A 27,668-nucleotide genomic window follows, 5' to 3' on the forward strand; every position below is an offset into this window, starting at 1 on the left:
GCATGTACTCCGAGCGGCTCACGTCAACTGACTTTGCAGGACTGGGAAAGGTAAACCCGTGCATGCAGTGTGTGATGTCTCAGATAAAGAGGAAGACAAGCTGTTTATTGATGCAGTAAGAGAGGAACAACCCTCTGAATCTGAACAAGCCTTTGTAGACATATCAATAGGAAAGCAAGGTGTAAAGCTTAATTTTAAATTACGTTCATAGACACGCTGCTGCTAAATATTCGCAGGCAAATCCACAACTTAATAACAGGAATGCCTGTTAAACATCCTAGATTCACGAGTAGCGATTTGCGTAGTGAACACTTCGATGAATGAAACCTGTTATCTTTACAACGGTTGACAAACACGGAATGTAACTTGAACACAACACGTCCTCCAAATACGAACCTGATTGAAAGAAATAATGATAATCAAATCCTTGATGACAGCGACACTCATAACAGTCACAAAACAATTACATTGACAATCATGTTACGTTATTTTTAAAATTTTTCCTTTTCTTTTTCATAACTTCTTTAACACACTACTTCTCCGCTGCGAAGCGCGGGTATTTTGCTAGTTATTACTATAATATAATAAAAACATACATTTGATTTGAGTCTGTAACACCCGGTGTAAATTATTGCTACTTGCAAAAGTTAGTGCCGTTTTTTTTATTATTCAGTTTTACTCTGTCAGTGATGTTCATGTGGTACAACAAACTTGCCTCTCCCTCCCCTGAGTTGATGACGTTCATCTCCATTCTTTTCACAGGAGCAGCACTGTGGCCGATGCCTACTCAGAACTACTTGCTGTACTGGCAATCAAAGATACGATGTCCTGTGACCGCTATCAGAGTATCTACGCTAGTGTTTAGATCTGGCCAGAAACCAGTAACATTCAGAGGTTTCTAGTAGAAACACTACATGACTTTATCACGTTTTAGTGATCAACATTGAGAAAAACTGATGCTAAAACTTCACTACTAAGATAAGGACGTGAAAGAGGCAGCATTAATCTTTTTAGAGTATAATACTGTCAATACTGAACTAAACAATTAATCCAGCATGCTATTCTGGGTAGTCCATAACTTACCTTAGATAAGGATTTCAGGGCCCGTACTGCATCCCTGCGGTCTTCAAGTAAAGTAGAGGAAGCAACTCGGTCACACAGCTTCTGAATCTGTCAGAAGTAAAAAGAGGAAAATGCAAACTTAAGATAACACCTCAGAGCATTAAGGGAAACAAAAATGGAAAAAAGGCTCACTGTCTACCACTGACCACAATCAAGCCAAGTTCTGAGCTAATAGAGACAAGCCTGTCTGCTGTCCAAGTCCTTCTGTAATGATTTAAACGGATTCCAAAGTTTCTACCAATCCACCTAACTCGGTACCATCTGCAAACCTGACAAGCTATTTATACTTCTATCCAAATTATTTAAATACTGTATATTAAAAATCTCAACTGCATTATCTATGCAAAAGAGAAACAAGGCACAGATTCTCCCCAAAATAAGGCCAATTACTGTATGCCAGAGCTGCCTGCCGAGGATTCAGGCTACAGCAGTCAGCACAGAAAATGAAAGAGCAAGCGAGCAACTCTTTTGTTTGGATGTAAAGCCACATAATAATATGCTTTCATCGTCTGCACACTAAGTACGTTTTTACGAACCTGCCACGCTTCAGCACTGCATCATGTCAATCAGGTTATCTTCACGTTTATATAAAAAGGTATGCATGCCCTATTTAGTGTACAGTAATCCCTCCTCGATCGCGAGGGTTGCGTTCCAGACCCCCCCGCGATAGGTGAAAATCCACAAAGTAGAAACCATATGTTTGTGTAGTTATTTTTATATATTTTAAGCCCTTATAAACTCTCCCACACTGTTAACATTATTAGAGCCCTCTAGACATGAAATAACACCCTTTAGTCAAACGTTTAAACTGCGCTCCATGACAAGACAGAGATGACAGTTCTTTCTCACAATTAAAAGAAAGCAAACATATCATCTTCAAAGGAGCGCCGTCATAAAGGAGCAGAGAATGTCAGAGAGAGGCTCAAAAAATCAATACGTGCTTTTAAGTATACAGAAGCATCGGATAAAGCGGCATTTTGTAGAAGAGCGTCCGTGTCCTGTGTGCAAACAGCCCCTCTGCTCACACCCCCTCCGTCAGGCAGAGAGACTGAGAAAGATAGAGAGAAGCAAACAAGCATCGCGCGGGAAGCATATCTTATAGCATTGAGGAGTTTTAGTTAATATGTAATACATGCTCTGATTGGGTAGTTTCTAAGCCATCCGCCAATAGCGTCCCTTGTATGAAATCAACAGGGCAAACAAACTGAGGAAGCATGTAACCTAAATTAAAAGACCCATTGTCTGCAGAAAGCGGCGAACCAGCGAAAAATCTGTGATATATATTTAGATGTGCTTACATTTAAAATCCGCGATAGAGTGAAGCCGCGAAAGTCGAAGCGCGATATAGCGAGGGATTACTGCAATAATCTTATATATAAACATCTATGCGTGGAAGTCCGTCTGTCTGTCAGTCTGTCTGGCCCAGAAGTGCAAGGCTACAGCATGAAACTCAAAGAAAGGGAAACCGCCAAGAAAAGAGAAAGTCGCTTAGCCGCTACAACACAAACGAGGCGAACACATTGGCACAATGAAACCACAGAGGAGAGTGAAACTCGCTTAGCCTCTGACAGACAATGGAGGCAAACACATCAGCAAAGTGAAACCTCGCTTACCCACTAATGAACAACCGATGCGATTGATTAATTGAATGATAAAAGTGCCAGAACCCATGCTGTCTAGGAGTCCGGGCTTTTTACAGAACAGGCTTACACAGCTGGCATAGTATAACCATGTAAAATCTGCTCTGTGGTCCTTGTCACCAGAGATCCGATTTAACCAGTTTTGGGTCATGTGAGGACTAGATCAGTGTATCTTAACCTTTTTGATGTCACAGCCCACTTTTTCACATGTAACTGCATCATACATTGCCCACATTGTCCCCTTGATGAAGCTAGGATCTTCAGAGTAGGAGTCAGGGGAAGTCCTTCCTTGGTGACTTCAAGAAGACTGTCCCCCTCCTTTACCCCCACCTAGGAGAATCCAAGATGATCGTTACGTATTACACAGCAATGGCAATCGCTTAGGCAGTTCACCACAACTCAGTGCGTAGCCTGGTACCTTTATAAAGAATAGAAAGTTGCCAGAAATGGGTCACAGCACAGAGGTTGAAGAAACACTGGACTACATGATTGTCCGTTACATCTTGCTATGTTAAATCACAGAAGTGAAAGAGGAGATGGCTTATTTCATATGACTGTGTATAAGCACACATATTTCATCCACCTCAGCTAAACAGTCTCATGCACTTTAATTACACACTTATTCACAGAAATCCAGTTTTAGAAATGCCATGTAGATCCTTATTCTGGGCAGCTTATTGGAGAAAAAACCAGGGGGTTAACAGATGTTAATTTCTCCACAAGTAACCCAGTCAGTAATGCCATGTAGACCCTAAAAGGGGTCACAGTGAAGGATTCTGTGTTCTGCACGTGCCCACAGCCACCAGTCTTTAACTTCACATGTCCATGTGGTATAGCGGGTCCACAGCTCATGTCAAAGGCCACTTTTTAAATAAATAATCGCCACACTTGCAGCTTAGCGAAGGGGGCGTAGTGGTGTGTGGCTGAAGCAGTTCCTAGGGAATTCGTGATGCGGGTGTTTCTCACCTAAGCGCACGGGTGAAAAACAGTCCGCATCCGTAATTGTTCCCGGGAGCTGCGGACTGCCACAGTTGCCACATCCCCATTATAAATAGAAGCCCAAGGCGACTACGGGAGGAGGGTGAAGAGAAAGAAAAGGAACATTAGAACACTCTAGAAGAGAACAGGCCATTCAGCCCAACAAAGCTCACCAGTCCTATCCACTTATTTCTTCCAAAAAAACATCAAGTCGAGTTTTGAAAGTCCCTAACGTCTTACTGTCTACCACACTACTTGGTAGCTTATTCCAAGTGTCTATCGTTTGTTGTGTAAAGAAAAACTTCCTAATGTTTGTGCGAAATTTACTGTCCCCGTGTTCTTGATAAACTAATTTTAAAATAACAGTCTCGATCCACTGGACTAATTCCCTTCATCATTTTAAACACTTCAGTCAGGTCACCTCTTAATCTTATTTTTCTTCAACTGTAAAGGCTCAGCTCTTTTAATTTTTCCTCATAACTCAACCCCTGTAGCCCTGAATCAGCCGAGTCGCTCTTCTCTGGACCTTTTCTTGTGCTGCTATGTCCATTTTTGTAGCCTGGAGACCCAAACTGTACCCAGGACTCCAGATGAGGCCTCACCAGTGTGTTATAAAGGCTGAGCAGAACCTCCTGTGACTTGTACTCCACACATCAAGGCGCTATATAACCTGACATTCTGTTAGCCTTCTTAATGGCTTCTGAACACTGTCAGGAAGTTGATAGCTTAGAGTCCACTATTACTCCTAAATCCTTCTCATAAGGTGGACTCTCGATTTTCCGACCGCCCATTGTGTATTCAAACCTAATATTTTTACTTCCTGCGTGTAATTCTTTACATTTATTGACATTAAATTTCATCATCCACAAATCTACCCAAGCCTGTCTGCTGTCCAAATCCTTCTGTGATGATATAACGGATTCCAAATTATCTGCTAATCCACCTGTATTGGTATCATCTGCAAACTTAACCAGCTTGTTACTTATATTCCTATCTGAATCATTTATAGATATTAAACATAGCAGCGGCCCTAGCACTGACCCCTGACGGTCACCACTCTTAACATTGGCCAGTTCTGATGAGGTTCCTCGCACCATCACCCTCTGCTTCCTGTGTCTGAGCCAATTCTGCACCCATCTAAAAACATCACCCTGAACTCCCGCTTCTTTTAATTTGATGCCCAACCTCTCATGTGGCACCTCATCAAATGCTTTCTGAAAGTCCAGATAAATAATCTCATAAGCTCCACTTTGATCGTATCCTTTTGTTGCCTCCTCATAGAATTCCAACATGTTAGTAAAACACGACCTCCCTCTTCTGACCCCATGCCGACTGTTCAGAATAACTCCTGTCCTTGCCATGTGTTGCTCAATCTTATCCTTAATAATTCCTTCCATTAATTTTCCTGTGATGCACGTTAAGCTTACTGGCCTATAGTTGCTCTGATCTGCCCCGTCACCCTTTTTATATAATGGGATGATACTTGCCATTTCTGAGTCCTTCGGAATCTCTCCAGTGCGCAATGACTTCCTAAAAATATGTGTCAAGGGTTTATATCTGAACTCACTAGCCTCCTTAAGAACACGAGGATAAATATTATCTGGTCCTGGGGCCTCATGTATAAACGGTGCGTATGCATAGAAATGTTGCGTAAGAACTTTTCAACGTTCAAATCGCGATGTATAAAACCTACACTTGGCGTAAAGCCACGCACTTTTCCACAGTACCTCATGCCTTGTCGTACGCAAGTTCTCCGCTCGGTTTTGCAGACTGGTGGCACCCAGCGTCACAGCAATGGTACTGTTCCTGTGTGATTACTCATTAATTTCATGACGCGGCTTTATAAATACACAGAAACTAACCGCATATTGTTTATTAGTATAACGCATCTGATTGTAATGAACTCGTAACAATATAATGAATGGTCCAGGGAACAGCCATAGTATACCAAATACCAGAACTGCTTCAGTGTTGTTACTCTCACTTTTTCTTCTTCTTCTGCTGCTTCTTCTTCTTCTTTCAGCTCCTCCTATTAGGAGTTGCCACAGCGGATCATCTTTTCCCATATTACTCTCACTGCACCACTCGGAGTATTTATATCACTGTATCTGAGTGGGAATCACAGCAACAGCTGATCGGAAAGAGAATTATCGGTATACAGCTTCAAGGACACGCTGTCTCAGCCACTGCAAAACGTTTTAAAGCCTTTCCTGTACGGACCTCGCGGTTCACAAACAGTTTAATCCCAAGAACTTTAAATGCACTCAATCAATTGCTCCTTGTAGAACTGTTAGGACTTATAAGTACAATCACCTCACTGTAAACTTGCACTACAGTTATAATATCTCACAACCTGAGCCACTTTATAAAGCGCGTATTTACATATGATGACGATATCATTTTTAAGGTGAAATGCAGCAAAATATGTTTATTATATTATACACATAAAACTTTAACTTCATTTAAATAATCTATATTCTTCACTGGGAGTGTCGTTAAGGATAGAATAATTAAACATGTACTACGAAGATATTTCAATGTTCTTTAAACGTTTTGAAGAATCGACGCTAAGCTTACAGATGGATTAACGTCTATTACAGAGCTGATTGTGTGGCGATCGGTTACTTGGGGAAAGAAAAGCACTGACTGCAGTGAGGCTACGCCAATATATATTGAATATAAAACAGAAAGAGAAAATAACAACACAGCTAAAAACGCAGAGACAAATTTCAGCAAAAGTTAAATGCTTGTGTCATGAGTACGAGGCGGCTATCCAGTCTCTGCAACGGACGTGGCCATCCACCGTGATAAGCTACTTTACTGACATTGGCGGGCGAAGGAGCCACCGATTCTTCCTCTGCCCAGTGCCACCACAAGCCTAGAGCCGCCCCGATTGTACTGCTGCAATAAATTATTTCATCGAAGTGAAACACATGTTTAATAACGTACGATTTTTTTTTTCTATTGGATTTTAACCTCCACTTCACAACTGTTTTATTGGATTATTTATTTAAGGAATTAATGCACCGCACTATTTAGTTGAACGCTGTTTCGTTTTGTTTGTTGATTTGAAATAAAAGCACTTTTGCACTTTTTGCACCATCCCCTTGCTTCATTGTTTGTGCCTCACTGCCTAGCTCATCGGTGACATTACCGACAATGACGGGTTCAAGGGCTCCCAGAAGCCAGATGGGAGCGTGAAGCGAACCCGCATCGTCACAGTCCATCCCGCGGCTAAGGATAGGAAACAGTAGAAGTGTCTTCAAAGACAACATGCATTACTAAAAATGCTTGCGACTGCCATGTTTTGGACAGATAAGAGACACAGCAACTGGATGGCCACACAGACACGTCTCCTTTCTGGAAGATGGACTACTGCTCTTTCTTAATAAGAGTCTCATTCCCTAGAGCACCTGCACACACACAATCTTCTCTACATACATCAAGTTAATGACCTCTAAACTTAGAATTAGCCTGAAGGATCACGCGTATCAAGGGTGACTCAGATCAGATCATCCGGTGATGAACAAGTAATCTGTGGTTTAGCAGAGTCAAAAAAAAAAAAAAGGCTGAAGGCAGCTTCACAATCAGGCCTAAAATATTTTGATCACAAACATGAAGGACTGCATGTTTTTCCTGTAATCTGATCTACATTTTCACCCTCAGCAGCTACTCGAGCTATTGTGAGTGAACTAGCATGGTAGTCATTTTGAAAAATGAAACGAGTTACACACCAAGAGATTAATGGCTATGGGAGCTGAAGGGATGTGGAATGAGGCAATAGCAGAATATAATTATCAACACATCATAATCACCTTCGCCCTGTAATATGTATGTCAATCACAAAATGAATATTCTCACCTAACAGTTTTACCATTATGTTTGGCCTCTAATCTGAACCACAAACGAAAAGAATCCATTTCTAACTCTAACGAATGCTACAGTCATCTCTAGGTAAAGGTGATACTTCAATTTCAACAACAGTGAAGCCTCATACTCCGAACATTCCAAAGTTTGAACACCAAGTTCGAGAGAAATTTGACCCCTTCCGTGAGAACCCTAAATACAAATACAAAGAGGACTGTTTCATTTATGTTAGGTAGATTGCCCAGAGGGGACTGGGCGGTCTCATGGTCTGGAATCCCTGCAGATTGGTTTTTTTATTTCTCTGGCCGTCTGGAGTTTTTTTTTTGGGTTTTTTTTCTGTCCTCCCTGGCCATCGGACCTTACTCTTATTCTATGTTAGTTAAAGTTGACTTATTTTATTTTCTTACTGTGTCTTTTATTTTTCTATTCCTCATTATGTAAAGCACTTTGAACTACTGTTTGAATGAAAATGTGCTATAGAAATAAATGTTGTTGTTGTTGTTGACCCCGAGTACAAACAATGCTTCTATGTTCGAACTGAACATGCAGTGGAAAAAAATGCAGCAAGAGATGGCGCTCAGTGACACAGAGAGCCTAAACGTCATCTGTTGTGCGCCCAAGTCGTCACTCGCTCTCGCTGTGAAACCATCTCTGGCATTACGCTCCTGTGTTTCAGTGCTTTTTTCACTTTATTTTTGGTGTGTTTAGTTTCATATAAAACCTCAATCTATTAACCAGGACATCCACATGGAACATCACCCCTCCTCAATAAGGTACAGTAAATGCAATTTTTATTATATAGAATTTACATATTTTATTTGTTTTCATGTTTGTTTTAATTTTATTATTTAGGGCATTTAATTGTGAGATTGCGCTGGTTTGGACATGTGCAGAGGAGAGATGCTTAGTATATTGGGAGAAGGAAGCTAAGGATAGAGCTGCCTGGGAAGAGAAAGGCCTAAGAGGAGGTTTATGCATGTGGTGAGAGAGGACATGCAAGTGATGGGGGTGACAGAACAAGATGACGAGGACAGAAAGATATGGAAGAAGATGATCCGCTGTGGTAACCCCTAATGGGAGCAGCGGAAAGAAGAAGTAACTGCGGTGTATTACATAACCCGAAACTATACAGATATAATATAAAAAGGCGATAACACTCCCTTAGTGATACAGCGGTAAGAAATCACATAGGAGAAATAACTTTGCTTTAGATAGATAGATAGATAGATAGATAGATAGATAGATAGATAGATAGATAGATAGATAGATAGATAGATAGATAGATAGATAGATAGATAGATAGATAGATAGATAGATAGATAGATAGATAGATAGATAGATAGATAGATAGAGTTTACACTGCATAACAGATGAGGAAGCCGTGACAAGAACCCAGTTCGGGAGTGGGAGCCCGATGTATAGAGTCTGCCATTTTCGTCGCTGGATTGGAAGAATTTTCAGGATCGGATGATGTTATCTCCTATTTTCCAAGGCTTTATACACTTTCTTCACATGCAGGCCCCTATTTAGGTGAATAATACAATTCCAAACAACACAAAGAGAGGATACAATTTCATGCTGACTCTGACACACAGAAATAGTACACGTTGCCCATTTCGTAGTTGTCCTTAACTTGTCTTGTCTTAAAATGCTTGCCTAGCAGTTTTAATATGGTGAACCCCTGTGTGCTAAATCTGGCTTTGTGTTAGCTGCACATGTCAGTAGAAACAAAATTAGATTTAAAATATTTGCACAGAGCACAGTGACATATTAAACTTATATTCTAATTATAATCAGACAACTTATAAATGAACCACATTTTATAGCATCAACGAATGAAATCGAATCATAGGCCTGGTCTTCGTTTGTTCTTGTTGTGAAAAACTTTCTTGGCAACAAGAAAGCAGACAAGTACGCAAAATCAGTAGAGGATATGCCCTTTCATTTCAACAGGCTTGACTGTAACACGAGCGTTAAAGTCCATTATCTACAAGGTCACTTAGACCGCTTTCCAGAGAAAGATACTGGGAGCCCTGGACTCAATGGATAGAAAGGTATGGTCATCAGATTAGATGGAACACCCCGCCAGTTGGCCGAAGTCACCACGGGGCCTCATGTATAAACAGTGCGTATGCACAAAAATGTTGCATAAGAACGTTTCCACGTTCAAATCACGATGTATAAAACCTAAACTTGGCGTAAAGCCATGCACATTTCCACGGTAGCTCATACCCTGGCGTACTCAAGTTATCCGCTCAGTTTTGCAGACTGGCGGCACCCAGCGTCAAAGCAGTGCTACTGTTCCTGTGTGGTTATCCTTTCTTTTTAGATCAACATCCCTGACGCGGCTTTATAAAGGCACTGAAATTTACCTTCATAATGTTTTTTAGTTTTGTGCATCTGATTGTAAGTAACCTGTAACAATATAATGGTCCACAGAATGGTCAAACTATTCCAAATACCACAGCTGCTTTAGCGTTGTTACTCTCACTGCACCTCGGATTGCACAATGGATCATCTTTTTCCATACTACTCTCACTGCACCACTCAGAGTATTTATATCACTGTATCTGAGTGCGTACAGCAGCTGATCAGAAAGAGAATTATCAGTATACAGCATCATGCACACACTGCCTCAGCCATGCTGTCTATTTAAACTTCTCCCATACGACAAACACTTCAAACCCTTTCCTGTACGGACCCCGCGGTTCAGAAAGAGTTTCATCCCAAGAACTCTAAACGCACTCAGTCAGTCCATCAAGTGCTCCTTGTAGAACTGTTTGTGATTGTGAGTACAATCACCTCACTGTAAACTTGCACTACAGTTATAATATCGCACAACCTGAGCCACTTTATAATGCGCGTATTTACATATGATGACGATATCATTTTTTAGATGAAAGGCAGCAAAATAAGTTTATTATATTATACAGATAAAACTTTAACTACACGGTGCCACACGGTGCTAGCGAGCCGCTGGCGCTCCGTTCACGGATTGTTCCTGCCTCGCGCTGTATTCTTGCTGGTGCTGACGCGACACTAGAAGGATAGATGGATAGGATAATTAAACACGTACTATGAAGATATTTCAATGTTCCTTAAAAGCTTTGAAGAATCGCCGTTCTAAGCTTACAGATGGCTTAACGTCTATTACAGAACTCATTGTGTGGCGATTGGGTATTTGAAGAAAGAAAAGGAAGGACAGGAATTGGAGGCGAGTACGTTTGAAAGAGGCAGGACTGCTACAATAAAGTATTTCATCAAAGGTCACGCATGGCACAGCAAGCATCTTGCGTGAGACATGAACAATCACTGCGCCACCGTGTTCCCATGTTTAATAAAATGCTTTAACTCCTATCATCATGAAAATGTTATCACGTATACATCTCAGTATTTTAATTATTCAGAGAGCTGTAATATCACGAATGTAATGGATTCTGAGTCCTGTCGGAGGAAGAGAAAACCCAGAAGCACGTACTGATTCACACAGAGCATATAGAAGATCAAATACAAAACAAAGCATTTAACGTGCTACTTTAGTTACGATGGAATTGAGAAACAAGTAAATTAGATAATTTAAAGATGAAGTTTATGATGTTGTACTTTAATGACAAAATGAACTACGTGATTAAAGTGGAAATTTCGAGATTAAAGTTGACATTTCATGTTTTTTTCCCCACTGTGTACCTATTTTTTTTCTCTGTACCCTAATAAACTTTCATATGACACTCAGACGGTGGGCTACAACTCGCCTTTTCATAGCGACTTTGATATCTGACAACTTCTGTTTTATTTCAGGCACTGTGCGACTTTGTGTACTTGAGCTTTTGAGTTTCTCAGACACACAATGTCACTCGATCAGCTTCCTTTTGTTGTTTATATCACGGTTCACGGTTTAAACCAACAAATAGTATGTTTTTCTGTGCCTCCACTTGGTATTTGCTGAAATTCTTCTATTTTCCTATCTTGCTTTGGTCATTGCCTTTTCACAGAAGGCTGAGCTTAAGGGCTATTTATATAGATTTGCATATTCAAAGCGGCATAATTCTGGGAGGAGTTGGGGCGGGACAGCAGGAGCATGGACGTGCGTTACTTTTCACGCTGACCGGGATTTATTTAGCGGAAGAACGTGGAAGTTGTCGAATGCACAGATTTATGCATCTGGATTTTTTTGTGCGTGAGCACATTTCTGCTTTTGTCCGTACGCCATGTTATAGTGTGAATTCTATGCACGCCATTATACGCGAGGCCCCAGGTCTCTGACTCTGTCCAACTTTGTCTGCTCTCACTGACCTTGGACCCCCAGGGCTTTATTTTTTCCCCCCACTAATGCTGCAGACTGGAGTTTTTGTTTTTCTCCTCTTCCGATGTCACCCGACCAGAATTGAATAATTAATGGATAGATAGTCCCAGGTCCACATATGTTCAGCAGTTGCATTCTACAAGGTAACCCTGTGTGCAAATAATGTCATCAGTGAAGCTTGTATTTGCATTTTATTTTAGAACTTGTCACAGAGTTCTGCTGCTGTAGTTGAACAGCGCTTATACAGTAAAATGTCGGATTGCGAGTAACTTGGTCTGCAAGAATTTTGTAAGATGAGCGAAAATTGTTAATAAACTTTAACTTGATAAGCAAGCGAGGTCTTGCAATATGAGTAGTACATATACGCTTTGTCTGCCGAGCATCACATGATCACAACTGAGCTGATGGTGGTTCTCTCTCTCTCACTGCGGGATTGTGGGTAATCGTCTCCCCTGCTCATTCTCAGTCGGCGTGCCTCACTCATATAGTCAACATTCATATGAGCATATAATGTTTACTATAGCATTGTGACCACGTGTGTGTGTGTGTGTTTGTTGTAACAATCGAGTCCCTGTTGTACACCCCAAAACACGAGGCTGAGTCTCAGTACTTTAGCGACACCAGCTTTATTCACCTAGAAACAGGAGCAGCACGGTTATTTATCGCAGCAGGATCTAATGCTCTCTTATACATAGACACAGCAATCCGGCAGGGTCGTGACCAGGTTAGTGGCCAAGCAATACTGTGCCCTGCACATTTATAATGTTCCTTGCATCACTCATCAACAGCGGGTGCGTATAGAGTGACCACGATCCTTTTGGATTCGCTTTTACGGCAAACTGCTACAGCGCTTGGAGCCTGCAGTTGCTTCTGGACACTCTTCCGCATCCCGCTGGTGTTGGTGGGATTGGGGAGATCCCCCAAAGAGTTTAGAAACCTTACAGTGCATACAGCATTTTGTTTTTTGTTTTTTTATTGCGCCCAAGTGTAGTGACTGTACTAGATTAGGGAGATGTGTAAAATGTGGGAAAGAGTGCAAAATTTTATAGAAAAGCACCACCCGAGTAAGGCTGTGGCAGTGCGAGCAATGAATCTCTTTAACGACAATGCAATGTCACATTTCCACGAAATCCTCAAAAGGAGGCAACGGCAACTCTCATTGGATAGGTTCCTTGTTAAAGTCGCAAAAAAAAAAAAAAGAAGAAACAAAGTCCAGTGAGCCAACAGATAGAGATTCCGTTAGTTACGGTGGAAGTCATCCTACAAAATAACCCTCCTCCTCCTCCTCCTCCTCTCCTCTCTTTCGTCTCTCTCACACCAAATTCTTTTCAAAGGTAAAGTGCAGGTTAATTTGTTTTATGTATTTCTACTTTATATTTTGCATTAATCATTTTTATATAAATATTTCTGAGTTGTGGAACGAATCATCCGAGTTTCCATTATATCTTATGGGGAAATTCGATTTGATATACAAGTGCTTTGGAATACAAGCACATTAACAGAACGAATTACGCTTGCAAACCAAGGCACCCAGTCAAGTCAAGTTCGGGAGCCTGCACTGGTACAGCGTGTTGCTGCTCCCACTACATGTTGAAACAGCTCAGGATCCCGTTTGGCAACCCCCCAGGCAGACACGCGGTCCAGTCCTACCCTCCGGAAATGACCCTCGATCTGCCGCAGTCAGGTGTTACGTGGGCGACCACTTGGCCTGGTCCAGCCACTTGGGTCCCCAACAACGAGGATCTTATGACCCAGATCACCCTCAGGGAAACGCGCCACATGGCCGTAGTGCCGTAACTCACGCTCCCTCACAATGCAGGTAATGTGCCTCATTTGAGACTTCATGAGCAACCGCTCATTCGACACAAAGTCAAGCCAGCGATACACATGGATTTTCCCAAGAGACACATTACCATAGGTGTCCAGTCTTCATCTCAGGTCAATGGATAGCGTCCATGTCTTTACAACCAAATAGCAAGACAAGAAACACCAGGAACCTAAACACTTGGACCTTCATCCTTTTGCAGGTATCAGAAATGCCACACACCCCTTTCCAGTGACCTCATGACCCCCCGAAGCTCTCCCAATCCGTCTACTGACTTCACAGGAAGAGTCACCAGAGACATGAATGTCACTGCCAAGGTAAGTAAACCTCTCAACAAGGTCAACACTCTCTACATAAACGGATACACTGCCGTTGGCCATGCCCAAGAGGTCATTAAAGGAATGGCTCTTGGTTTCTATCCAGGACACTCGCAAGCCTAGACACTCAGACTCCTCACTCAGTCTCTCGAGACCCCGAATCAGAGCCTCCATTGACTCTGCGAAGATCACAGCATCTGTTGGTGAAGAAAGATTCATGGATCTTGACTTGCTTGACTTTGTAAGGCACCACTGTACACAAATAAACTGAACTGAATCTAAACAGATTCAAATCATATTATGGGATATCATCTACGGTTTCTGCTCCATAACTTGTAAAATTTTTATTTTGATACTGTATTGAGGATTTGTTCTGTTCTGTGTATTGTGTTGTATTGACCCCCTTCTTTGTGACACCCACTGCACGCCCAACATACCTAGAAAGGGGTCTCTCTTCGAACTGCCTTTCCCGAGGCTTTCTTCCATTTTTTCCCTACAAGGGTTTTTTTGGGAGTTTTTTCTTGTCTTCTTAGAGAGTGAAGGCTGGGGTCTGTCAAGAGGCAGGGCCTGTAAAAGCCCATTGCGGCACTTCTTGTGCGATTTTGGACTATAGAAAAATAAATGGTATTGTATTGTAATTAGACTGAACAAAGGAATTGTTAGGAATCTGAAAAATGACCTCTTTGTACTGTGTTAGCCATAGATTGATACAGGAGAAGGTAGGGTGAAATGACATCTTTTATTGGCTAACTAAATAGCTTACCAATGCAAGCTTTCGAGGCAGCTAAGGCTCCTTCATCAGGCAAGGCTTGCATTTGTAATCTATTAAAATTAAAGGTGTCATTTCACCCTACTTTCTCTTTAGAGCCTGAAATTAAAAAAGAAAGATACCCAATTAGCTCTGGTGTCATCTTACTATGCCATGTAAAGTGACAAAATACGACTATGAAGCAGATATAAAAACAAAAAGCTGTCCTGCAGAGACCACAGTTCTATGCAAGGCTCGCTCTAGTTGCGTTTATTGCACTGTATCAGTGGACAACCCGAGATCCGTTTATCAGGATAGTAAAGTCTAAGGTGCATCATAGATAATAACTGTGATGTAACTACTTGTAACACTTGGCAGGAATACCGAAACTCTGTTAGGACTTGACCCATGCTGTAAGCAGGCCTACTTTTTATCTTCTGCTTAAATACACAAACATGTTTTCCTTAAATACCTTCAATCCCTCCCTTCAAAATGGAACTGCTAAAAGAAAAACACTGAAATTTGTCAAGTAGTGGAATAAAACTCCCATATCTTGAGCAAGAAGGCTAATCACCTCGCTACACCACCATTAGCTTTGCAACTCCTGCTCTCTCTGCCCAGGTTAGTCCAGAAAGTTCAATTGTAACAAATAAGTGAAAGGCAATGAGGCCTCGTTTCTTCTCTCCTTCTGGTACGAAGACAAGTCCTGTGTAAAATCATTTGTTTAGGCGCTGCACATCGCTCTCTTTTCTTGATGTTCACAGAGTTCTTTCTGGTGTCTGTTAGCAGTCAATATTACAGTTGTATGCAAACATTAAATTGCTTCATTTAATCTCTGAGGGGAAAGGCAGTTAACACAACTCTGGCAGAGGATAAACCTAAATACGACATATTTTTTCACTTTATAATACATTTCTGAGGATAAATCAAAAAAGTAAAAGCAATTTGAAAATTACACCATAAACGGCAATGGACCGAATCTGACACAATACAGCATGTTGCCAGTTTCTTATGGGTAGTTTGAATACGCACACCTCAGCGCTCTACCCTTAGTCTTGTCGAAGTCAAAATCAAATGAACATGGACACTTCACTATGGGATTGCACCATCATATTTCACACATCAGGGTGCTACAAAACTCAATATACAGTCTTGATGTAGAGAGTGAGCAATCCACTACAAAAGGGGTACTTTCACATTTCAGACCCCTTATTGTGTACAATAAATGTCATTGTCCACTTATTTGCCCAATAATTTAGTTTATTCCACAGTATCCATGGTGACCAACGCTACATAACAGCTAATTTCAAAAAGTTATGAAACAAATCTTGTCGTATAAATGTCGTATAATCTTCATGTCAAGTTATTCAGTCATGTGCTCATAACATCCCCAACACAAATGCATGGAAATAGATGGGAAACTAGCAAAATGAGTCGAATCCTACAAATATTTAAGGGTAGAGACAGATAACCAGTTACATTTCAATGGTAGTGCTGAACTCCTGAAAAGGTGGTTTATGAACCACAAAATGAACAACTGTAGCATCAACTGCCACATTCCCTTAATTTTTACTAATCTGTTCTACACAGCATTCTTTAGTTTGGGTCAATCTGCATCTTTGCCATTATGTTTGCCCAAGACAAATTGAAAACTCCAACTACAGTTGTGGATTGAAGTAGCGAGTCAGGACACTGGGACAGAACAAATGTCAATGCAGCAGCAACTCCGAGGATCTGGTGCTTAAAAGGCTCCCACCCAGTCACTACACTGTAAATTGGATTTCAGCTCCTTGGCATTAAAGAGATTCTTACAATGATGAATAAAAGCTTCCAAATATAAGAAAAAACGTCTGTGCCATCGGCAATTCAGGAAACTGGAATAAATGCCCATCACCAACACAGCAGAGTCATGACAGGCTGAGAGATCTTTATCTACTAGGCGGCTTACCAACTGCTCGCTTGCTGACCCCCCCCTGCCTACGCTACGCGCCTGCCACTTTGCGTCTCTGCCCCTCGTGTTGTGAAGAGGGGGGCTGAACGCACCCCAAGGAGACGCGGTCGCTCCTCCGAATTTCCCTCTTAAACGGTGATACAATGGGAAACAAATACAGTTTTGTTTTTACCTCCTCTTTGCTCGATCAGCAGCTGCTGCTACTGCTGCCGTGCTGTGTGATCGTCATCTCGCTCGGCGTTTCAAACATTTAAAAGCCTGTACAGCAGCTGTCCTACTCTTTGTCTTTCATTTCCGGCCCAAGGCCTGGTTAAATCTGTTGGCACAAAGTCACATCTCGCAGGGTATGAGTTTTTGATATTTTAGTTTATAATTTAAAAACAGAATTAGAATCTGAAAATCTAACAACATCACATTAAAGTTCGATATATGTATATATAGATATATATATATAGATATAGATATATATATATATAGATATAGAGATATATATATATATAGAGATATATATATATATAGATATATATATATATAGAGATATATATATATATATATATATATATAGAGATATATATATATATAGATATATATATATATATATATATATATATATATATATATATATATATATATATATATATATATATATATATAGAGATATATATATATATATATATATATATATATATAGAGATATATATATATATATATATATATATATATATATATATATATATATAGATATATATATATATATATATATATATATATATATATATATATATATATATATATATATATATATATATATATATATATATATATATATATATATAGATATATATATATAGATATATAGATATATATATAGATATATATATATATATATATATATATATAGTAGATTTGTCTGCAGGGGGAAATTTAACTTTTTATCTTGATAAACAGACAGAAAGACTGAATACACACAAGAATGACTAAAAAGAATGAAAAACATCTGATTTGTCAGGCCCAGTGAGATACTCTACAGACATATTGCTGTTGATATAAAGGAGCCCCGAGTTGCATTTCTTGACACACCTCTGCTGAATAATCTGTGGGCTGAACGTCCTCAGTGTGGTTGTATCCAGGGCTGTGGAGTCGGTAGATAAATTCTTCGACTCCGACTCCTTAGTTTCCGGTACTTTGGACTCCGACTCCTCTGTATTTAATATGCTAGTGTATTTTCCATGTTGATTGAAGGAAGGCAACATACACGTCGTCATTTAACCAGAGAACTACAGGCTAGGAAGCCGACTCTCTACCGTATTGGCCAGTTTAAACCCCTGAACACCCATCAGGCCATAGCACACACCTCCACCTACATCATTACACTTGTTTACACTCAAATGAACTTGTTAAACACATTAGATCTGAAATGAAATGAAAACACTATTTGTAACGTACCATAATTCAGATTACAATATGTGAATGTATAATAGTTCAGCTGAACTTCACACTAGTAGTAAGTAACACAACTTTGCACTGGGCTTTATTCTTACATCAGAGAAGTACTTAATTATGATTATTGGTTGTGAAATGGGATATTTCAACTTGCTGCATTTTTTTCTGTTACAATTTAAATTTATTAGGACTTGGAGTCTCTGACTCCGAGACCCCAACTCCGACTCCACAGCCCTGGCTGTATCACAGAGAGGACAAGTAGCATTGTTCATAAAGGCACTCAGGATTGTCTTCCCTCTCTCCTCCTCTATGACCTCTAAGGGGTTTACAGTGAGTCCAATGACTGAGCCTGCTCCTTTTATTTAGCTTGTTGACTCAGTGGGCTTCTCTCAAAGTGATGTTACCAGTCTAACACACCACACACTGGCCATCACAGAATTGTAGAAGAAATGCATGATGTCACTACCTAAATTAAAGGAACACCGTCTCCTAAGGAAAAGGAGACCTCTCTGCTCTTCCTTATGCAGTTCCTCTGAGTTATGAGACTAGTCCAAACCAGTCATTGATGTGGACCCCCAAATGTTCGTAGGGGTGGACCACCTCAACATCCACTCCCTGAATAGTGACAGGACACGGAGGCTCTCTGGTGCAGTGAAAGTCGTGAATATGCAGACATTTCTCTTTGCATCAAGAAACAACCTCACGACTCATCTCCCCCATTTCATCCTCCGTTATCAATATACACTATAAGACAGGGGTCCTCTGTCACAGTCCTGGAGGGCCGCAGTGGCTACAGGTTTTTGTTCTAACCCAGTTGCTTAATTAGAAAGCAATTCTTGCCAATAATTTCATTTCATGGCTTGCTAGTGCTTTAACTCTGCTATGTCAGCTCATTCTCATTCTTCCCCTTTTTTAAGGATATCATCCAAATCAGGGGTCGCCAACTCCTGTCCTGGAGGGCCGTAGTGGCTGCAGGTTTTCATTCTAACCCTTTTCTTAAGGAGCGACCGGTTTTTGCTAATTAATATCTTATGAACTAATTTTAATTGACTTGCTATTTAGGACTCAGACCCCTTCATTGTTTCCTTTTGCTTAATTAGCAGCCAAACAGTAATGAGGTACAAAATGAGCCAAAACAACTGGTGACCGTCATACAATATCGGAGAATAAAGAAAGATGAAGGTCTCAGGAACATCTATCTGTTCAGGTCCCCAAAACATTTTAACAGAGCGCTAAGAAAAGAGAAAATCAACAATTTCAGAAAAACAGAAAGCGCTCAAAATCAACCAAGCATTTCAGTTACAGACCTGCCTAACTGCCTTGTTCACTGGTCAGGAGTCCAGCCCAGTAATAAATTATGCGCTTCACGCGAGGTCAACAAAAAGTATGTCCTGACAGAAGAGCACAATTAAAATGTTAAAAAACAAAGAAAAGCGAGTAAAAATTTTAGGAGAATAATAAACCTTGTGCCGTGCAAACTAGAAATGCAGAAAGAAGCTGAAGATCAACTCACCCAAGCAGTTTCACAGTCTGATGCCAAATACAGCAGCATGGCTTTCTTTCCCAAATATTCCCAAGTCACTCTGCAAACGGTCTGGGGTATATATACCGTACACGTTTGTTCATTAAACGGCTTTACTGGGGGGCCAGCAAGTGAACTCTCTGGTCTACATTAGCCCCTATGAATACCACAAAGACATTCAGGATTTTTAAAAGACCAGATATGGATCAACAGCTAACAAGTATTTAACCATCGGTGGGCAGTTACTGGAGAAGTCAGAAACTTAAAGTGCAAAACAAACTAAGCCTTGTTTGAGATGAGGCTAAACCAAATTATCTTTTGCTATAATAGCAACATACATGGCTATGCATACAGTATGTATACTACTGACCGGGGTCCCCAACTCCGGTCCTGGACGGCCCCAGTGGCTGCAGGTTTTCATTCTAATCCTTTTCTTAATCAGTGCACTGTTTTTGCTGCTAATTAAGTTTTTTTTTTTATTTTAATTGACTTGTTTTTACGATTTGTTCCCCCAAATTGCTTCATTTCTTTCCTTAAATGGCACCCAAACAGAAATGAAATGTGAAGTGAGTGAGCCAACAGAAGACCACCCATGTCAGGGCCTCCAACTCCAACCAGTTGCTTAATTAGGTGCTGGCTCTTGTTGTTAATTAAACTCGTTCTTTAAATTCCATGGCTTGTTGCTGCTGTCATTAGGCAAAAGCAGACATTTTCTCAAAGATTTTCTCTTTTCTAAGAGCAGTTTTAAAATATTGTGGGGGACCTCAGCAGATCGGCATTCCCGAGACCTTCGCCTTTCTTTATTATCAAATACTGTACGACTGACACAGTTTGCTGGTCATGTTTTGTATCTCATTTTTGTTAGGCTGCTAATTAAGGAAAAAGAAACAAGGGGTCCGAGTCTTCAAGAGCAAGTCAGGTTAATTAGGAGTAAAAACAGGTCACTGATTAAGAAAACCTGCAGCCACTGGGGCCCTCCAGGACCGAATTTGGAGACCCCTGCTATAGACTTTATACACAGTATCTACCTTAATAAAAGGATAAGCGTCTGTCACCGTGTGTGTGTGTCAATGTATCCATCCAGTTGCTATGCCTCTGCTATAGGTGATTTGGTACAGGATTCAGAAAAGCAGTGCTAATGATGTTGGGATCTCAAACTCAATTCATTTTATTACTAAATTCATTACAAAAAAATACATTCAAATAAATGGTGCATTGCAAATGTTACGCGCTCAATATGTCGTGGTCTACAGGGATTACTTCGATTACAACACATCACAGATGGACGCACACCAGAGGTGACTGCTCGAGGAATACAAGAGAAGCTCCGCCTCCTCTGAAATATCACAAAAAATACTGTCAAATATGTACCGTTGTATTTATATCGCTATTACAAAGAGTGTGCTAGAACGTGTTCAACTTCATTGGCTAGTTCATTCAGAATTTGCAATAATTTCTCGCAGGTCATCTAACGTGATTTTTTTTTTCTCCCGCATACATTCTATGGCAGCACATTTCCAATAAAACCCACTGAAGTGCAGCTCCACTGGATAAAAATAACACTTCACAACAGGCTTTGGTTTCAGACCAGCAAAGCTAGACGTTTATCGGACAAATGCTTGAAAATGTCATTTCCAGGGAAGCTCAGCGTCTCTGGGCGGCTGCAAGATGATTGGAGGAACTGTCAAAGAGGCTGGACCTCTTTTTTTTTTTTTATTAATTTTATTACAATCCATACAAAGCAATCAAGTTTTTACAAAAAAAAAAAATGAGTTAAGAACAGATCGATCCCCACCCCTGAGAGAGAGAGAGCAAGGCAAACGGCATGAAATTTAAGACTTGTAAACATACCTACATTAATAAATTCTCTGTGCTTTATGAACTTATTTTATAAATATCTGATTAGATCCTGCCATGTTTTGAAAGTCTGTACAGATCCTCTGAGTATTTGATTTTTTCCAACTTCAAATAGTATAACACATCGGTTTCCCACTGACTTAAAAGAGGAGAGTTTGGGTTCTTCCAGTTTAGCAGAATAAGTCTGCGTGCCAAGAGTGTAGTGAAGGCAATCACAGTTTGTTTGTCCTTCTCCACTTTAAATCCCTCTGGAAGACCCCCAAACACAGCTGTTAATGGGTTAGGAGGGATTGTGAGTCCAAGGCGGTCTGAAAGGTAATTAAAAATGTTTGTCCAGAATAATGTTAATTTGGTGCAGGCCCAGAACATGTGACCCAGTGAGGCTGGGGCTTGATTGCAGCGTTCGCAGGTTGGCTCTCGCCCTGGAAACATTTTGGAGAGTTTTAGGCGAGACAGATGTGCTCGATATATAATTTTGAGTTGTATAATTGTATGCTTTGCGCATATGGAGCTCGAGTGAATTCTCTGCATTGCTACTTTCCACTCCTTTTCTGATATATTAATTGAGAGATCTTTTTCCCAGTGTCCTCTTGGATCTTTGAAAGGGAGGGATTGTAGAATGATTTTATATATTGTAAAGATGGAGTCTAAGTCCTTGAGATTGAGCAATATTTTTTCCAGCATGGATGAGGGTGCAAGATGAGGAAAATCTGGAAAGTTCTGTTTAACAAAGTTCCTGATTTGAAGATAGTGAAAGAAATGTGTAGCTGGAATGTTAAATTTGGAATGTAATTGTTCATAGGATGCAAAGACGTTGTCTATATAAAGATCTTTATGCAAGTTAATTCCTAATTTTTTCCCAGATATTAAAAACTGCATATGTTTGTGAAGGTTGAAAGAGGTGGACCTCTTTTTGATTGACAGCGTTTTGACATTGGAGCATTTCAAGTTCAGTGTCATGCTGATTTTTAGCAAGTGAAGTCGTGAAGATAGTGGGTTATGCTGCTTATAGTCTGTTATTTGTTAGCAATGTGACCCGCTGTCTTCACTTGCACAATTCCTACTGTGAGCGTTCTTGAGTTTGCTTGTTGTTTCAGTTTAGTGAAGTTCACTCATTTATTTCAAACTTGGTCACAGATGGGGAGGAATAGCTAGGCAGCTAGCTTGCTGTGCAAAATGGCAGACAGTGCTAATATTTAACATATACAGAACATGGGGCACTAATTGATTAATCTCATGATGTAGGACTAAAATGTGCTTCTCTGTTTGAAAGACCACCAACTGCTCCTAATGCACATCTCATACATTTATAAAAAGCCAACATCTGTCCACCTGTCCCACAATTCCTCTCAAACAACTGGGGCTAGAACCTTGACCTTGGTCTTGGTTAAAAGCTTATGATCAGAAACATACTGGTACTCCAATGAATGGGAGGTAGTGGCAACCTGGCCAAACTCACCTTACATTTTCTTTCACAAGAACGCTTTCCGGAAGTGCTACATTTTACAATATTTTAGTAAAAGTGGATGCCTTTTGCATGCTGTGAGCATATAAACTGGATGACCTGGTAATTGGATTATGTGACAAGACTAACCAGAGATATTTTTTTCATTGACGTTTTTGATATTTGTCCAGCAGTGGTCACCATAGATATATCTATTCTGGTAATAAGCTTAGTTATTGCCGTTCTGCCTGAAACCATGAGATTAAAATTTCTTCTTTCCTGTAACAAACATTTTTTGGATGGCATAATCCTTTAAATGCAACAGCTGGGACCGCAGGACACAATACTGTCAATAACTCGGAGTCTTCAATGCGCCTAAAAGAACAAATCCTAACAAACAGTCTATATTTTCTAACATAGGCCACAATTTTTTTTTCTTCTAAACCTGCTTAAACTTTGCAATTAAACAGTAATCATCCATTACATGCAGCAGAAAATGAAACTGACAATCTGACTAAGGTGGGGAAATGTTTATCCTACAACTGTCTATTCTTTTATTCATTTCATTATGGACCACTGTCAAATTGAAACATAACTCCATAAATCTGCAAAATGCTTTGATTGTATTGCTTATATATATATATATATATATATATATATATATATATATATATATATAAGCAATACAATACACACACACATACAGTAGGGGGTTCCCCCCACTCGCTTCGCTCGCTAAGCCCCCCATCCTGCAGTATGCGGCAGCCACGTCTCTGCCGCTTGCATTGTGAAGAGCAGGGCTGAACACTTTTTTTTACCTCCTCTTTGCTCAATCAGCGGTTGCTGACGTGCCGTGTGATCTTCATCTCGCTCTGTGCTTTGAACATTTAAAGGCCTGTATAGCAGCTGTCCTATTGTTTGTCTTTTATTTCTGGAGATATTTATCTCTCTCTCTCTCTCTCTATTTTATATATACAGGTATATGTCCTTCTATATAAAAGCGGTCGGGATTGTCCTTCCGTCCCATGAGTGCTACGCAGGCGCGGAGTTTCACACACGCCCCGTCCATTTTGCAATGCATGATGGGATTTGTAGTTTCGTTTTTCCAGGTAAAAGATGATTTTCTACTCCAGACTGTGCAATATCTTCTTCTTCTTTCTTACTATACAAAAGCGGTCGGGATTGTCCTTCCGTCCCGCGAGTGGAATGCGTAGCGATATTCCGCTTATCACAGACTTACTACTTGCAGCTTGCGGTACGAAGCGACGCGATGTGAGCAGAGTTCTGGTGCTCCCATCGTTCCCTTGCTTTTGTGTGCGATGCGCTGGAAAAATAGACAAACTTATGTCTCTGGAAATAATTAATGTTGATGGAGTACAAATGCCTCACCGCGTAGTAAATATCAGGGGGGTTCAAAAGGGCGACCTCAATATAGAAAAAAGTTTAAATTTCATCACAAAAATAACAGAAACTACGAGTATTAAAGTAATACCGCTCAAATGCAATATAACCAAATTAATGAGTTTGTATAAAATATCAAATTGATCTACATATTGAATTGCCTTAAGAAGTGGTCAACTTAAAAGGAAGGTCAGCCTAGTATGTATGTTTATATATATATAGGGGTTGAAAGCTCAGGAATAAAAAACAACTTTTGACACGTGATTCATTTTCTCCCTTTGTGGATCTCCAGCTGCAAATTATATATATATATATATATATATATATATATATATAGATATATAGATATATAGATATATATATAGAGAGAGAGAGAGAGAGAGAGATACACACATGCATACATGGTGTAGGAAGCACAAGTGATTATGTATCAGAATCACCTGTTTTTTCAGTGAAAATACTTCAAAAATAAAAAAGGAAATGGTTTTGCAGATGGTGGCCACAGACAGTTGATCTTTCCTTATCCTTCCTGACTGATTCTTCTCTAATTTTGCGTTTTGCTAGTGTCCTTGTCACTACTGGTAATATGAGGTGATACCTGCAGCTGATTCAGGTTGCACAGGTAGTCCAGCTCCTCCATATGTGCCATCCCAAGAAGGTTTGCTGCGACTCCCAGCACGAGGAGAGCTGGACAGGCCTGTAGAAAGGCATCAACCCAGCAGCAGGACCAGTATATGTGCTCTTTTGTGTAAGGAGGAACAGGAGGAGCACTGCAAGAGCTCTACAAAATGACCTCCAGCTGGCTACTGGTGTGTATGTTTCTGACCAAACTGGCCGAAACATATTCCATGAGGGAGGCATGAGGACCTGACATCCTTCGGAGGACACCAACCAACACCACAACTGGCAGCCCTCCCACTGCCGCTCTGTCCTCTTAACATATGAGAGCTGGTTCACACTGAACATGTGCAACAGACGTGAAAGAGTCTGGAGACGTTGTGGTGATCGTTTTGCAGCCTGCAACATCATCCAGTATGTCTAATATGGTAGTGGCTCAATAATGATCTGGAGAAGCATATCCTTGGAGGGTGGCACAGACCTACCTTGCCCTCGGTAACGGTACCCTGACTGCTGTTAGGTACTGGGATGAAATCCTCAGAGCCACTGTCAGGCCTTACGCTTGTACAGTGGGCCCAGGGGTCGCTCCTAGTGCGGGATACTGCCCAGCCTCATATGGCCAGAGTTTTTAGGCAGTTCCTGACTGACAAAGACATTGATGCTATTGACTGGCCTGCACGTTACCCAGACCTGAACCCAAGCGGGACTTTATGCATCAGTGCATCTGACACTGCCAAGTAACACCAAAGACTATTCAGGAGCTCACCGATGCCCTGATCGAGGTCTGGGAGGAGATCCCTCAGGACGCCATCTGCAATCTCAGCAGGAGCATGCCCAGATATTCTCAGGAGTGCATACAGGAACAATGGGGCCATACAATCTACTGAATCGCCCCGTGGAGATTGTAGCAAAGGAGAGAGTTATAACAAAACTGAGTTCCATTATGAACAATGAAACACATCCTCTCTCTGACACTGCAACATTGAGGACTTTCAGCCAATGAAGTGTGTCAATCTGTAACTGGCCACTCATTCATTTTTTAACCTACTTATCCAGGGCAGGCTTTAAGGTCATCAACAGCGTGTGATTAAAGGCGATATTGAGTAAAAACGACATGGCCACACAAAACTGGATGCCGATCCCTAAATGGGTTGGCAGAAACCAAAAGACCAAGATGGACTGAATGGTCAGCTCTCTCTCTCTCGTTTGCACAGCAGATTCTTCACTGATTGTAAACACAGACATGATCCTGTAGTTTCTAGTATTTTCACCTTTTCTATGGGCCAGTTTATTGTGCAATGGTGTTCATTGAAGTTGATCTTCTCTACTCCAGGAGATATCGTGGTGGATGAGACTCCTTTGGCAGCTTCAGCTCTATCTACTCTTGAAGAACATGACACTTCCACCACTACAAAACGAACCGGCTACATGGCAATGTCACCGACTCAGGCAATCAGAACAAACGGAGCTCGAGGTCGTTTCGTCCCTCACGTTGAGCCACAGGGCAGGTGGACACAAGCAGACTTCAAACACCTTATGGCTAACGAGCACAGTCCGCTCCTTTCCTCCCCACAACACTAACCAAACTCAAACAGCGTGCACACGACATCGTGCTAAGAGATGATGCCAAATAAATGAGGCCGGGACAAGTAGCTGCTGTACATGCAGACCTTAACCGACCCCCACACACACCCACCCCACATTGGGCCCGGCGACATCATTGCTTTCGGCATCGTTGTCATTCCCTCGCGGTTTTGCAGAAGACTTTATTCCAGTTTCGACTCGGTAGTTGCATCGTCACCGACCACCACGACGACTAAAGCTGTACGTCCCTATCCCGACAGTATAGCACAGAACACCGAGGCCGAGACTCTTTCGGTCGGCCGCCCCCGAAACTGCGGCTGCTGTCTTTAGCCCCGCGATTCCACTTCCAAACTCACCGTCTCCGCTCCGGAGGGCTGCGGTCCCGCCGACTGGCCTCCCATCACCCCGCGTAGGAAATTCATCTTCTCCCACTTAGATTGTAAAGAATCCGCCACACTCAGGAGTTCTCAGTCGCCAGCTGGGCTAAGCTTAGTGAGCACGGCTCTGTTTGCCGTGAGAGATCAGACAAGCGTCGACCCCGGAACAGCGCTGTCAGGGCATGGCGCATGCGCGAAACGTGGCGAAACGTGGCGGCTCCACAGTTCTTAAAGGGACCGCGGCGCGCGCTTCACGACTGACTGCGAGCTAACGGGTCGATGGCGATGAAAAAAAAAAAAAAAGAACAGCTACGTGACGTTTTATTAGTGGCTTAAAAAAAAGATTATATTCATCATGTTACCTCACCTTGCTGATAAAAACCAGAGGGCTCACTACGTCATCAGAACCTCTTCGGACAGAATGGCACCTGAAACCGAAGTCCTCTTCACCTGCCGCAAAATCGGAGGCCATTCAAGCGGACCAGGGAATAAAACACAAAGAAGCGTGGAACATAGGAGGACTTTAGGGGCCTTCAAATCGCGACTTGATGTTTAGTAATGTTGGGGAAATTCGGTGGATGGGATTGGTGAGCTTGTTGGGCTGAATGGGCTGTTTCTCTCACAAACAGATGATCAAACAATACAGGGCCTTTGTCACCTTACTTTCATCG

The 27,668-nt window shown here is 41.2% G+C and overlaps 1 protein-coding gene across 4 annotated transcripts in view; it reads right to left on the bottom strand.

Annotated features, from left to right (window-relative positions):
- Nucleotides 1–27,184, bottom strand: part of uso1 (USO1 vesicle transport factor) — a 128,152-nt gene extending 100,968 nt beyond the window's left edge. For all 4 annotated transcript variants that reach the window (XM_039750139.1, XM_039750137.1, XM_039750138.1 and 1 more), the window contains exons 1-2: nucleotides 26,977–27,184; nucleotides 1,084–1,170 (exon numbers count right to left, since the gene is read on the bottom strand). In XM_039750139.1, the coding sequence (XP_039606073.1) occupies nucleotides 1,084–1,170; nucleotides 26,977–27,042 (153 nt within the window). In that variant the 5' untranslated portion in view covers nucleotides 27,043–27,184. The remainder of the gene's footprint in view (nucleotides 1–1,083; nucleotides 1,171–26,976) is intronic.
- Nucleotides 27,185–27,668: the final 484 nt, after the last annotated feature.

The sequence above is a fragment of the Polypterus senegalus genome, chromosome 4 (genome assembly GCF_016835505.1).
Source record: "Polypterus senegalus isolate Bchr_013 chromosome 4, ASM1683550v1, whole genome shotgun sequence".
NCBI lineage: Eukaryota > Metazoa > Chordata > Cladistia > Polypteriformes > Polypteridae > Polypterus > Polypterus senegalus.